The sequence below is a fragment of the Globicephala melas genome, chromosome 12, assembly GCF_963455315.2.
Source record: "Globicephala melas chromosome 12, mGloMel1.2, whole genome shotgun sequence".
In the NCBI taxonomy this organism is placed as follows: Eukaryota; Metazoa; Chordata; class Mammalia; order Artiodactyla; family Delphinidae; genus Globicephala; species Globicephala melas.
The window spans coordinates 55,144,330-55,158,367 of record NC_083325.1 but is presented as its reverse complement, the minus strand read 5'-3'; the positions used below and the strand labels follow the sequence as shown (position 1 = coordinate 55,158,367).

At 38.4% G+C, this 14,038-nt stretch overlaps 1 protein-coding gene across 5 annotated transcripts in view; it reads right to left on the bottom strand.

Moving 5' to 3' along the window:
• The window catches only part of THADA (THADA armadillo repeat containing), a 315,670-nt gene extending 305,751 nt beyond the window's left edge, over window positions 1-9,919 (bottom strand). For 2 of the 5 annotated variants that reach the window (XM_060309158.1, XM_060309159.2), the window contains exons 1-5: window positions 9,791-9,919; window positions 6,568-6,667; window positions 6,175-6,269; window positions 1,460-1,590; window positions 779-817 (exon numbers count right to left, since the gene is read on the bottom strand). In XM_060309158.1, coding sequence (XP_060165141.1) covers window positions 779-817; window positions 1,460-1,590; window positions 6,175-6,269; window positions 6,568-6,643 — 341 coding nt within the window. In that variant the 5' untranslated portion in view covers window positions 6,644-6,667; window positions 9,791-9,919. Of the gene's footprint in view, window positions 1-778; window positions 818-1,459; window positions 1,591-6,174; window positions 6,270-6,567; window positions 6,668-9,790 lie in introns of those variants that run through there. The other 3 variants (XM_030857806.2, XM_030857807.2, XM_030857810.2) reach the window with 2 other exon arrangements.
• Between the last annotated feature and the right edge of the window lie 4,119 nt (window positions 9,920-14,038).

Genomic DNA, 14,038 nt, shown 5'->3' with positions numbered 1-14,038 from the left:
ATCACTGTAGCATTGCTGGAATAATGAAAACTTGAAAACAAACTATCAATGGAGAAGTGATTAAATAATATGTAATACGGCACATATAAATTTCGGTACATACATATTATGGAATATCTAGCTGTTAGAAAGAATGAGGCTTTTGGTGGAAATGTAAAACGGTGCAGCCATATGGAAAATTGTTCGGAAGTTCCTCAGAAAATTAAAAATAAAATTACCATATGATCCAGCAATCCCACTTGCGGGGGATTGCTATATACCCTAAAGAACTGAAAGCAGGATCTCAAAGAGATATTTGCACAACCATGTCCATTATTCACAATAGTCAAAAAGAGGAAGCAACCCAAATGTCTATCAACAGACTAATGGATGAACACAATGTGCTATATACATACAATAGAGTATTAATCAGCCTTAAAAAGGAAGGAAATCCTATCACATGCTACAACATGGATGAACCTTGAGGACATAAGTCAGTCACAGAAAGATAAATACAAATGTTTTACTTATACAAGGTATCTAAAGTAATCAAAATCATAGAAAAAGAAAGCAGAATGGTGGTTGCCAAGGGCTAGGGGGAGGAGGAAATAGGAAGTAGTTGTTTAATGGGTATAGAGTTTCAGTTTTGTAAGATGGAGAAGTTCTAGAGATCCACAGCACAACAATGTGAATACACTTAACACTACTGAACTGTACACTCGAAAATGGTTAAGATGGTAAATTTTACGTTATGTGGGGTTTTTTTAAACACAATTAAAAAAAAAAGGACTATACTGACCTGAAAATATCTCTAAGACATTCCTTAGTGAAAAACAACCTACAGAGAAATATGTAGAGTATAACCCCATTTACATAAAAAATAAAAACTGAAGTATAACACACACACACTAAACCCAAAGGAAAGGTCTAGAAACACCAAAATGTCAAGTGATAACCTTTACTAAGAAAAGATAAGCCAGAAATAGTGAAAAGGAAGGCTCACTTTTTATTTTGTGTACTTCTATATTGCTTAAACTTTCTACACTAAGCATATATTCCTGTATTACCTGTGTAATATAGGTAATATGGTAATATATTCCTAATGTATGCTTAGGAATATATGCTTTAAACATCTGTTTAGACCAAGAAGAGATGGGACACAGAAAAAACAGCAGGATGACAGATTTAAACTTAACCAATAATTGCATTACATGCAAATGGACTGAACCAGGAGTCTGTAAAATACAGCCTACAGCCTATTTTTTTTAACGTCTGTGACCTAAGAAGCTTTTTTACATTTTTAAAGAGTTATGATAAATAAATAAGTAAATAAACAAAACAAAGAAGAAATTGTATGAATGAAATTGCTAAGTGATACATTTCAGTTCAGTTTTACCAAACCATAGAGGGAACCTTAAACACTGGTTACTTTTGGTCAAATTAAACATTTACAACGTCTAACTTTTCTTTTTTTCCTTACCTTGCCAAGACTTTCTTCAAGGGATTCTTTAGATTCAAAGAAAGATAAATGCCTGCTAAAATATCCAAACAACTTCGAATAGTGGGATCACACTTGCCATTTTTATTTGCCTTCTCCAGTAAGGGTACAATCTATAATCCAAAGAATTCAAAGCCATAGTAATGTTTTTCTAATATCAAGAATAGTAAAGTAACATAGATTCAAATACTTTTTTAAGTCTCACCTTTAATGTGTAATATTTTCCACTCTACACTGTTAAGGGTACTAATTTAAACACTATTTAATTTAATTTAAAACTATTTCAGTATTTATTAAATATTTAAACCATGCCCCCAACTCCCACTTTACCCTCCAGACCCACCTTCAATGAGTAGTAGACTTGTTAATGGCTTAAGGTACAGGAATTCTGTAGCACTACTGAAAACCAATAATACATTTAATTGCTTCCCCCCAAAATATTATGCAACTTCAAATGATAAATCCTAATAATGAAATGCTCGTAAGGACAGTCTTTACATTTTAAGTTAACTTTTTAACGTGCCTGCTAAAATTTTTGAAGATTAAGATTAATAGAAATTTTTTTTTAAACTTATCTCCACAAAAAAGGTATGTACAGAGAGGGCAGACAGCAGAAGCAAGAACTACAATCCTGCAGTCTGTGGAACAAAAACCACATTCATAGAAAGATAGACAAGATGAAAAGGCAGAGGGCTATGTACCAGATGAAAGAACAAGATAAAATCCCAGAAAAACAACTAAATGAAGTGGAGATAGGCAACCTTCCAGAAAAGGAACTCAGAATAATGACAGTGAAGATGATCCAGGACCTCGGAAAAAGAATGGAGGCAAAGATCAAGAAGATACAAGAAATGTTTAACAAAGACCTAAAAGACTTAAAGAACAAACAAACAGAGATGAACAATACAATAAATAAAATGAAGAATACACTAGAAGGAATCAATAGCAGAATAACTGAGGCAGAAGAACGGATAAGTGACCTGGAAGACAGAATGGTGGAATTCACTGCTGCACAACAGAATAAAGAAAAAAGAATGAAAAGAAATGAAGACAGCCTAAGAGACCTCTGGGATAACGCTAAACGCAACAACATTCACATTACAGGGGTCCTAGAAGGAGAAGAGAGAGAGAAAGGACCAGAGAAAATATGTGAAGAGATTATAGTCGAAAACGTCCCTAACATGGGAAAGGAAATAGCCACCCAAGTCCAGGAAGTGCAGAGTCCAATACAGGATAAACCCAAGGAGAAACACACCAAGACACATAGTAATCAAATTGGCAAAAATTAAAGACAAAGAAAAATTGAAAGCAGCAAGGGAAAAAGGACAAATAACATACAAGGGAACTCCCATAAGGTTAACAGCTGATTTCTCAGCAGAAACTCTACAAGCCAGAAGGAAGTGGCATGATATACTTAAAGTGATGAAAGGGAAGAACGTGCAACCAAGATTACTCTATCCCGCAAAGATCTAATTCAGGTTTGATGGAGAAATCAAAAGCTTTACAGAAAAGCAAAAGCTAAGAGAATTCAGCACCACCAAACCAGCTCTACAACAAAGGCTAAAGGAACTTCTCTAGGTGGGAAACACAAGAGAAGAAAAGGACCTACAAAAACAAACCCAGGGCTTCCCTGGTGGCGCAGTGATTGAGAATCTGCCTGCCAATGCAGGGGACACGGGTTTAAGCCCTGGTCTGGGAGGATCCCACATGCCGTGGAGCAACTGGGCCCATGAGCCACAATTACTGAGCCTGCATGTCTGGAGCCTGTGCTCCGCAACAAGAGAGGCCGTGATAGTGAGAGGCCCACACACCACAATGAAGAGTGGCCCCCGCTCGCCGCAACTAGAGAAAGCCCTCACACAGAAACGAAGACCCAACACAGCCATAAATAAATTAATTAATTAAAAAAAAAACAAACTCAAAACAATTAAGAAAATGATCAAGGAACATACATATCTATAATTACCTTAAATGTGAATGGATTAAATGCTCCAACCAAAAGACACAGGCTTGCTGAATGGATACAAAAACAAGACCCATATATATGCTGTCTACAAGAGATGCACTTCAGACCTAGGGACACATACAGACTGAAAGTGAGGGGATGGAAAAAGATAGTCCATGCAAATGGAAATCAAAAGAAAGCTGGAGTAGCAATACTCATATCAGATAAAATAGACTTTAAAATAAAGAATGCTACAAGAGACAAGGAAGGGCACTACATAATGATCAAGGGATCAATCCAAGAAGAAGGTATCACAATTATAAATATATATGCACCCAACAGAGGAGCACCTCAATACATAAGGCAACTGCTAACAGCTATAAAAGAGGAAATCGACAGTGACACAATAATAGTGGGGGACTTTAACACCTCACTTACACCAATGGACAGATCATCCAAACAGAAAATTAATAAGGAAACACAAGTTTTAAATGACACAATAGACCAGATAGATTTAATTGATATTTATAGGACATTCCTAGGTTTAGGACAAACCTAGGGAGACAAAAGACCTGTATGCAGAAAACTATGACACTGATGAAAGAAATTAAAGATGATACCAACAGATGGAGAGATATACCATGTTCTTGGATTGGAAGAATCAATATTGTGAAAATGACTATACTACCCAAAGCAATCTACAGATTCAATGCAATCCCTATCAAATTACCAATGGCATTTTTTACAGAACTAGAACAAAAAAATCTCAAAATTTGTATGGAGACACAAAAGACCCCGAATAGCCAAAGCGGTATTAAGGGAAAAAAAACGGAGCTGGAGGAATCAGACTCCCTGACTTCAGACTATACTACAAAGCTACAGTAATCAAGACAGTATGCTACTGGCACAAAAACAGAAACATAGATCAATGGAACAAGATAGAAAGCCCAGAGATAAACCCACAAACCTATGGTCAACTAATCTATGACAAAGGAGGCAAGGATATACAATGGAGAAAAGACAGTCTCTTCAATAAGCGGTGCTGGGAAAACTGGACAGCTACATGTAAAAGAATGAAATCAGGATACTCCCTAACACCATACACAAAAATAAACTCAAAATGGATTACAGACCTAAACGTAAGACCAGACACTATAAAACTCTCAGAGGAAAACATCAGCAGAACACTCTTTGACATAAATCACAGCAAGATCTTTTTTGATACACCTCCTAGAGTAATGGAAATAAAACCAAAAATAAACAAATGGGACCTAATGAAACTTCAAAGCTTTTGCACAGCAAAGGAAACCATAAATAAGACTAAAAGACAGGGCTTCCCTGGTGGCGCAGTGGTTGAGAGTCCGCCTGCCGATGCAGGGGACACAGGTTCGTGCCCTGGTCCGGGAAGATCCCACATGCCGCAGAGTGGCTGGGCCCGTGAGCCATGGCCGCTAAGCCTGCGCATCTGGAGCCTGTGCTCCACAATGGGAGAGGGCACAACAGTGAGAGGCCCGTGTACCGCAAAAAAAAAAAAAAAAAAAAAAAGACTAAAAGACAACCCTCAAAATGGGAGAAAATATTTGCAAACGAATCAACAAAGGATTAATCTCCAAAATATATAAACAGCTCATGCAGCCCAATATTAAAGAAACAAACAACCCAATCCAAAAATGGGCAGAAGACCTAAATAGACATTTCTCCATAGAAGACATACAGATGGCCAAGAAGCACATGAAAAGCTGCTCAACATCACTAATTATTAGAGAAATGCAAATCAAAACTACAATGAGGTATCACCTCACACCAGTTAGAATGGGCATCATCAGAAAATCTACAAACAACAAATGCTAGATAGGGTGTGGAGAAAAGGGAACCCTCTTGCACTGTTGGTGGGAATGTAAACTGATACAGCTACTATGGAGAACAGTATGGAGGTTCCTTAAAAAATGAAAAATAGAATTACCATATGACCCAGCAACCCCACCACTGGGCATATACCCAGAGAAAACCATAATTCAAAAACACACATGCAACCCAGTGTTCATTGCAGCACTATTTACAATAGCCAGGTCATCGAAGCAACCTAAATGCCCATTGACAGACGAATGGGTAAAGAAGATGTGGTACATATATACAATGGAATATTACTCAGCCATAAAAAGGAACGAAATTGGGTCATTTGTAGAGACATGGATGAATCTAGAGACTGTCATACAGAGTGAAGTAAGTCAAAAAGAGAAAAACAAATATCGTATGTTAATGCGTATATGTGGAACATAGAAAAATGGTACAGATGAACCAGTTTGCAGGACAGAAATTGAGACACAGATGTAGAGAACAAACGTATGGACACCAACGTGGGAAAGTGGCGGGGGGTGATGGTGTGGTGTGATGAATTGGGAGATTGGGATTGACATGTATACACTGATGTGTATAAAATGGATGACTAATAAGGACCTGCTGTATAAAAAAATAAATAAAATTCAAAAAACAAACAAAAAGGTATGCACAATTATTTCATTATCCTACCTATATACAGCTCCAATAGTGGTGGAAGCCTAAGTATGGCTTCTTTTGCCACTCTGAATAAAAAGATATCATACAATGAATAGAAAAAACAAAACAATCCCTTATTCTTTAATGATACATTTATATTAAATAATTGGGAGCCAAAAATTATCAGTTAATTTTAAAAGTCCATAATAGCATGATAACCTTCAAGATGCACTCATGAATATCAAATCAGCCTTACCTGTTTAACATAATGGATCTGTGACACTCCATCAGTGAGTTGTACACAATGTAACAGCAAAGAAGCTAGATTCTTCCCTTCTACATCAGCCAAAGCTACATAACACACACACAAAAATTTCTTCAGTGATTTAACAATATATGGATATGAGTTTGCCTTTGTCATGTGTTCTATAAAATTTAAATATTTATAAACAAACAAAAAAAAACCTGGCAGAACTTAGTCTGAAGATAGAAGTTTAAGAAAACCATTTTACAACCAAAACTGAATGTAAAGAATGTGGAATAATTAAATACCAAGAGTTTGAACATTATGTGATATGGAGTCCCAGAGATAAATATACTGTTTGCAACCTAAAAAAGAGATCAACAAATGAAGTCAGAAATCACTTACATCTCAAAGTTTCAAGGTCCTGATGACAAACGGTCAGTGAAGTAACTTGAGTTTCTTTCTTCTTCTTTACACCCATTTTAAATAGAATTAACAGTAGTCACTACAAGAAAGAAGAGTTTTAAGACACTAATGCACTAAAGCCCTCAGTACCACTGACATTTTGGGCCGGATAATTCTTTGCTATAGAGTGTTGTCCTGGACACTGTAGGATATTTAACACATCCTTGGCCTCTACCCACTAGATGTCAGTAGCATCCTCTTTCCTCTAAGTTGTGACAACCAAAAAATGTCTCTAGTCATTGCCAAATGTCCCCTGGGGAGCAAAGTTGCCACAGACTGAGAACTACTGATCTAAGGATTTCTGCTTTGAAAAACTTGTTTAGACTCAAGAAGAGTTTATTAATGTCTGAAGTTACTTTTACCTACCCAGTCTTTATATTTTAAAATACAGCAAACCTTCATTTTAGTAATAACAAAGAAACCAGTATGGTTTTTCAAAAATAAACTACGCATACCTAACCTCCGTGACTTCTTAGACTGACAGATCAGGAGGTATCATGAGATGCTATATCTTTATTTCTGCAAAATATTTAACAAAGGAAACTTTCACATACTATCCTCGTGAGTTTGCTTTTAGTTAACGAACAGAGTTTGTTTCAGCTAACAGGGTTCACAATGGGCTGAACAAATGTACTTAGAGGATACACACTAATAGTACCATGCGGTCTGAAGACAAGTCGCTAGGGAAATGCCACACAGGGCTCTTTTCTTGGTGCAGTTAGCATTTTTAGCAGTGTTTATAATGTAGACATTAGAGGACATAACATAGTGAATTTATAAAAGACACAAAGGTGGGAGCATATGTTGGATGATGGAATTAGGATTAAAAAAAAAAAAACCAATAAACTGGAATAAATTTACCAAGATGAAACAGAAATAAATGTAAAATGCTGCATTTGGATTAGAAAAATATAATCTAGAAATACAGGATGGGGAGGTGGGGGAGAAAATATGTGATTTGAAACAGCTCAATATGTGGTTTGAATATTATGTGAGCCAATAGCACAACATGACTGTTAAAAACCACATTAGAAGTCAGCTAGACCAAGGGAATGCCTGATCCCTTGGTCATCTTCACAGGTCAGGTGACATGTGGAGCATTAGATGCTATGCTGGTGGCCATATCTTAAGAAGCCATAGTAAATGATGGAGCTTCCAAGGAACAGCCAGATTTCTGAAGGGCCAAGAGAGCACCTCCTTTCAGAAAACAGTTCAGTTAACCAAAGGTGTTTGGTCTGGAGAAAAGAGGACTGGACGAGTGCCTTAAAAGAGCTGCTGTTGTTGGAGGACTGCTTTGGAGAAAGAGGAATAGATGTCTTCTGTCTTTTTTTTTTTTTTTTTTTTTGGCTGTACTGCACGGCTTGCAGGATCTTTTCTCTGACCAGGGATTGAACCCGGGGCCACGGAGTGAAAGCACCAAGTCCTAACTACTGGACCACCAAGGAAGTCCCAGATGTCTTCTATCTGAGATGGCTATAGAATTTGTAGATGTCTATAGAATTAGGAAATGTCAGTGCAAGCTTCAGGGAGGCCAGTTCCAGCTCAATACAAAGGAAGAACGCTATGGTTCAACTATAAAATGTGCTGCCTTTCAAAAAAGAATTTCCCAATGCTGGGAATACCCAAACAGAAATTGAATGAACCCTTTCCACCTGTACTCCTGCAATAACCTCCCAACTGGTCTCCAAACTTCCATTCTGCTTCTGAAGAGTTCATTTTCTTCACAGTCATCAAAGCAATTTTTTTCAAATCTAATTACTCTCTTTCTTAAAACTTTCCAAGGGCTTTCATTTTCACTTAGAATAAAATCCAAATTTGAGACTTTGGCCTTCAAGGCCCTAAATAATCTGGCCATGCTTTCCCCTACAGTTCATCTCAAATTAATCTTCTCTTCACCATCTAGGGGACTTTGCACTTCCTGATATCTCTGTCTGTTAGGCTTATTCCACCAAATCTTTGCAAGGCCAACTCTTCATCATTCAGGTCTCTTCTCAAATATTACCTCCTCCCAGAAGCCTTCCATGACCACTCTATCTAAAATGCCACCACTCCTACGCATATACAGACCATTTCTATTGCTTTATTTTCTTCATAGTACTTACTACTACCTGAAGTTACAAGAACTTGTTTATTTGCATATTATCTGTCTCCCCTAGTAATAAATTCCATGAAGGCAGCAACTTTAATCTGTTTTGTCCACTGTTTTAATTCTCAATTTCCAAAACAGTACCTGGCACATATCAGGTGCTTAATAAATATTTGATGAATAAACAAATGAGTTATTTAAAAAACATTTGTCAGTGATGTTCTAAAAGGTATGTATACTTTTAACAGCAGCAAGTGGACTACCTGTCATCTTAAGTAAATTCTATATCCAAATGACAAGCTAGTCCTGACACTGAAGAACCTTTGGTCCCTTTGCTAAGTAAGAGGTCAATACAGCAATGAAATGTGAAAATCCACTTAACAGAAAATGGTAATAAAAATGGACACAGTTAGAAAAGCATTGACAAGGTTAAGAATCTGAAAAGTGAAATGATTAGATCAAGGGGAATATCACTGGGGATCACTTCCTAGGTAAGTCACCAATATACAAAGCTTAGAAGGAATAGAGATAGACAACTGGGGAGGCTATTCTCTGGTGAATGGTGAGCAAATCTGCCCCGGGATTTGATCCTGGAACCCTCAAGACTGCACAAAGAGGTCTGGTGCTTATGCGTGCTCAATGGATGCCTAAACGTTTGTCCTGAAGAACTGGGCCTCCCAATAGCGGAAAATCCCGTGCCCACCTTAAGGTACTGCTTAAGTGGCCAGAAGATGCTCAGTAAATTATACTCCTCCTGGGTCCCACTGGCTGCTTCCCTTCTGATTGCTGCTTCACTCCCATCTACAACTTTCTGGCTGACTCCCACAAACATTATCTGGGCAATTTCCCAACCACGTGGAGACCGGGGAATGACAGGTAAAACAAAAGTGGTTAAAGTGCTATCTCCATGGAGACCTAAGCGACCGGAAATCAGTTTCAAGACCGTCAAATTCTCGCGTAACTGAAGGACGGGAATTGGTGAATATCGCCTGGCGGCCCTAGCAAAGTGGCCGAGCCGAGTGGTGGAGAGTCGAACGCTACCGCGGATGGGACAAGCAGGACGCCTGGGAGCCAAACCTCGTTCCCGTGAGAGTCCGAGAAGAGTCGCAGCCCTCAGGACGAGTCCCGGAAGCTGGTCTAGTTCTACGGTGTCTCCGTGGCTCACAGCGTGGTCTGTAGTCGACTACCGGGTCGAGGCGACCGGAGGGAAGGAAGAGGACCTGGAGGGAGAATCATCGCGAGAATTGAGCCAATGAACTCCTCCAATCAGGAGTCCAGAGGGGTGGTTATGTCACCGGAGAACCGGTGTTAGTGAGTTTGGTCAGACCCTACTTTAAAGGGTGCGTGCGGTACCTCACTTGAACCGCTAGGGCGAACCCTGCCCGCCTCCTTACCGTTAGGTAAGCTTTGACAGTGGCCTCCACACCCCTGAGTCCCTGGGAAGCACTTTTGCCTTAACCCAGACGTTCCACCTTCTCCCTCTCAGCTTTCTCAGCGCAGAGACAGGGAGAAAACTGCCTCCGGGCCTTTAGAATCAGGAGCCTGATGACTTTAGAGCCTGTGAGAGGGGGTAGGGGATGGAACGGGCAGTCAACTGAAGCCACAGTAAGAATTTTGACTAAGATGCGAAGTACGGAAATGAACTAACGTATGCCACAGTACAGGTATTCATTCAGCAAACAGTTAATGAATGCTATTGTCGGAGCTGTTACCAGGCGCTATCCTTGAAAGTTATCCTATTTAGGGTATATATATTATGCAGAAAACCAAATTATCAGATGGCTCGGCCCTTTAAAAATACATAAAATAAGTAGGTGCCAACCTCTACACTAGGAGCTGGGACGGAGGTAAGATCAAGAAATAGACACGGAGGTTATGTTCAAGTGCAATTAATTTGGGAAATACAGAGAAACATTCCAGTTCCCCAAACCTTTAGTCAGATTGATGATTTTAAGTTTTTAATCATTACTCTTCTGAATTTTATCTCACCTTCGTTTGTTTTTCTTTGTAGTTTTATCACCTGTGTATGTATCACTAAACAGATCTTATTTTGTTTGATTTTGAGCTTTGTATGTGGAATCGTTTGTTTTCTCCAGGACTTTGCTTCTCAGCATTGCTTTTGGCATCCACAGAAAAGCAGGTCTGTGTAGTTCTTTCATTCACTGTTGTATAGTATTCCATTGTTTAATATACCACATTTATCCATTCTAGTCCTCTGGAGATTTGGATTGTTTCCAGCTTTTGCACTAACAATACTGCTGTGAAGTGTCTTTTACATGTCAGCTGATGAGTGTGTGTAGAACTTCCTCTACAGCAATTTTTTCCTAATTTTGACTGGGACTGATAGTAAGAAATACATTGTACCTTAAACCAAGTACACCTAAGTACTCACACATATATAACTGAAACAAAACTTTCTTGAAATATTTGTTATTCTACAAGAGCTATGTGCTCTGATATTTTCTTTTTTTTTAAGTTATGGTAAAATACACATAACAAAATTTACCATCTTAACCATCGTTTTTTTAAAAAAAGGAGAAGAAAGAAACAACAGGCTCAAGGTGGAGCCACTAGCCCCCAGGACAGCAAACCAAGACTTAATGGCAGTTTCAGCCTGTCTCAAGAACAGAATTTCTGGAATTGCTTATCAGCACTAGAGAGGTAATCTTACCTGAAACAATCCTTTCTTTTCCTTTACTCATAACTTCTTTGTCTCACCCCATTTCTATAAAAGCTTTCCATTTTGTACCACTGAAGGATGCCTTCCTATTTACTAGATGGGATGCTGCCTGGTTCATAAATCATTGAATAAAGCCAATTAGATCTTCACATTTACTTGGTTGAATTTTGTTTTTTAACACCATTATTAAGTGTTTTCCTTTTTTAAATATATGTTTCAGTCTCACTGAAGTAACTTCGTAACGATCAATGGATTACAACCCTTTTTAAATTTTGGCCCAACCATTTGAAAGTAAGGGGCATTTGAGAGTAAGACGTTGTGAGTCTTCCCCCCACAAAATTAGAGCATGAGCTAGGAGGCAAACAAACACAATTAACATGTATGTGCAAAGGTGGTAACTGCCATAGAAAAAACGGGGAATAGAAGAGAGAGAGGGGGAGATCTGTTGCCATTTTAAATAGAGTGGTCAGGGTAGGCCTCCTGGAGTAAGGATTTGCGAGAGATGTGGATACCCTGAGGAAGAGCATTCCATGTGGAGGGAACAGCCACTGCAGAGGTGTGTCAGGGCAGGAGCTTGGTGAGGAAGAACAGCAAGGAGGCCAGTGTGGCTAGAGCCAAGCCAGCAAAGGTATAGGTTATAGGGAATGAAACAAGGGAGTTTCAATTATGTAAAGCCTTACAAGGACTTTTACTGTAAGTGAAATGGGGAGTCATTTTGAGCAGAAGAGTGATAGGATTAATCTGCATTTCAAAAGAGTCCCTGGAGCTACTTTGTTGAGACTAAGACTTTAGTGGAAGTGGGAAGACTTCCCACTTCAATGAGTGAAGAGGCTATTGCTATAAACTAAGCAGGCAAGATGCTGGTGGCTCAGACCAGGAAGGTAGCAGTGGAAAGTGTGAAGAGTGGACAAATTCAGGATATGATTTGGAAGTAAGCCAACAGGATTTTCTGAAGGATGGGATATGGAGTATGAGGAAAAGAGTCAAAGATGATTCCAAGATTTCTGACCTGAGCAACTGGAAGGATGAAGTTGCCATTCATAGAGTGATCAGGGCAAAAGTTTGCTTGGAGTGGATTTGAATGAGTTTAAAAGAGACTGGGAGGAAAGGAATTGACAGTGACAAGATCAAGCAGCGACAATGGCGGTATAGTACACAGTGGCAAATAAATGGAATGGTAACTCCTAGGGGAAATAGAGGCAAGAGAAAGTTCAGGTTTTAAAGACTGAAAGAGTAACGTGTTTGGAAAAGAGCTTTTTTTTTGGAGTCAACTTGCACCACCAAATTGAGACCACTTTAAATTCTCTGCTTGGGTCTTTTCAGAACACAGCATGAATTTGGGCCATGAACCTTTTTTTAAGTAGCTATATATTTTATTTGTAAAAATGTAGTCCAAGGGAATTTTTAAAGAATCAGTAATCCTTGATATATAAAAGTATAAAAGAAAACACTTAAATGGCATCTTATGGTAAAAGTGGACTACATAAAATCATGAAAAGTAATCAGTATATCTGTGTTTTGTTAAGTGTAGTTTTACTTTAAATATGTACCTGTTAAAGCAGCATTTTCCCTTCAAGTAGGGAAGGGAATTTTTTTATAGTTATTTAATAACACATAATGATTTTTTTAAGTTCTTTTACATTTGAAAGGATGTTTGAATAATTAAAATTTCACCTTTTAAAACCACAAAAAAGGGATTTAATTGCCTACTCATTTAATACTTGTTCATAAACTTCACTCCAATCACAGGTATCTACTATAATAGGTATTGTTTTCCATAACTGAAAATCTCAATGGAGTCTGTCAGCCTCAGAGTCACCCTTACATTTTAAAAAACACACTTTATGAGAATAATCTGCCAGTAGTGTATGGTGATTTACATAATTAAGGAATCCCTCCTAATAAGCCCTATTTAATAGCTTCATGTCTAAAATGAAATCCAAAAGCATATACTAGAGTATGAATATGAATATTTTATTGTTTGTTAATATAAGATGATATTTTCTGGCCAGGAGTCTCTCATGAGGTTGCAGTCATCCAAAGGCTTAACTAAGGGTGGAGGATCCATTTCCAAGACGACTTAACTCAGTGGTGCTTGTTGTTTACAAAAGGCCTTAGTTCCTCCCCAGGTGGGCCTCTCCCCCAGGCTGCTTGAGCTTTCTCACAACACGGTAGCTGGCCTTCCCCAGAAAGAGCAAGGTAGAAGCTTCAATGGCTTTTATGGCCTAGCCACAGAAGTCCCACACCATGTCAACAATATCGCATTGATTACAAAGTTCAGTCCTATTCATTGTGAGAGGGGACTACACCAACCCATAAATGCCAGGAGGCCAGTATAGTTGGGGGGCCACTTTGGAGGCTAGCTACCACAGTCTATAACACATCTACAAATTTCTCTTGATACTTAAAATGTACTGACTAATAGATCACAACTAAGGAATGATTTGTTTACGAGTTGTTTGATTATAATTTCCACAGTATATCTTAAGGAAACACTAATGCTCATGTGTTCTTACAAACGTATTTGCCTTTAATGACATACATTTTCATAGAAGACAGCCACAGAATTTAAACATAAAACTAGGTTTACTAGATGCACGAGGATCCGTGGGGCCTGAGACTGGGTTTCAACCTGGCTTCCCAGG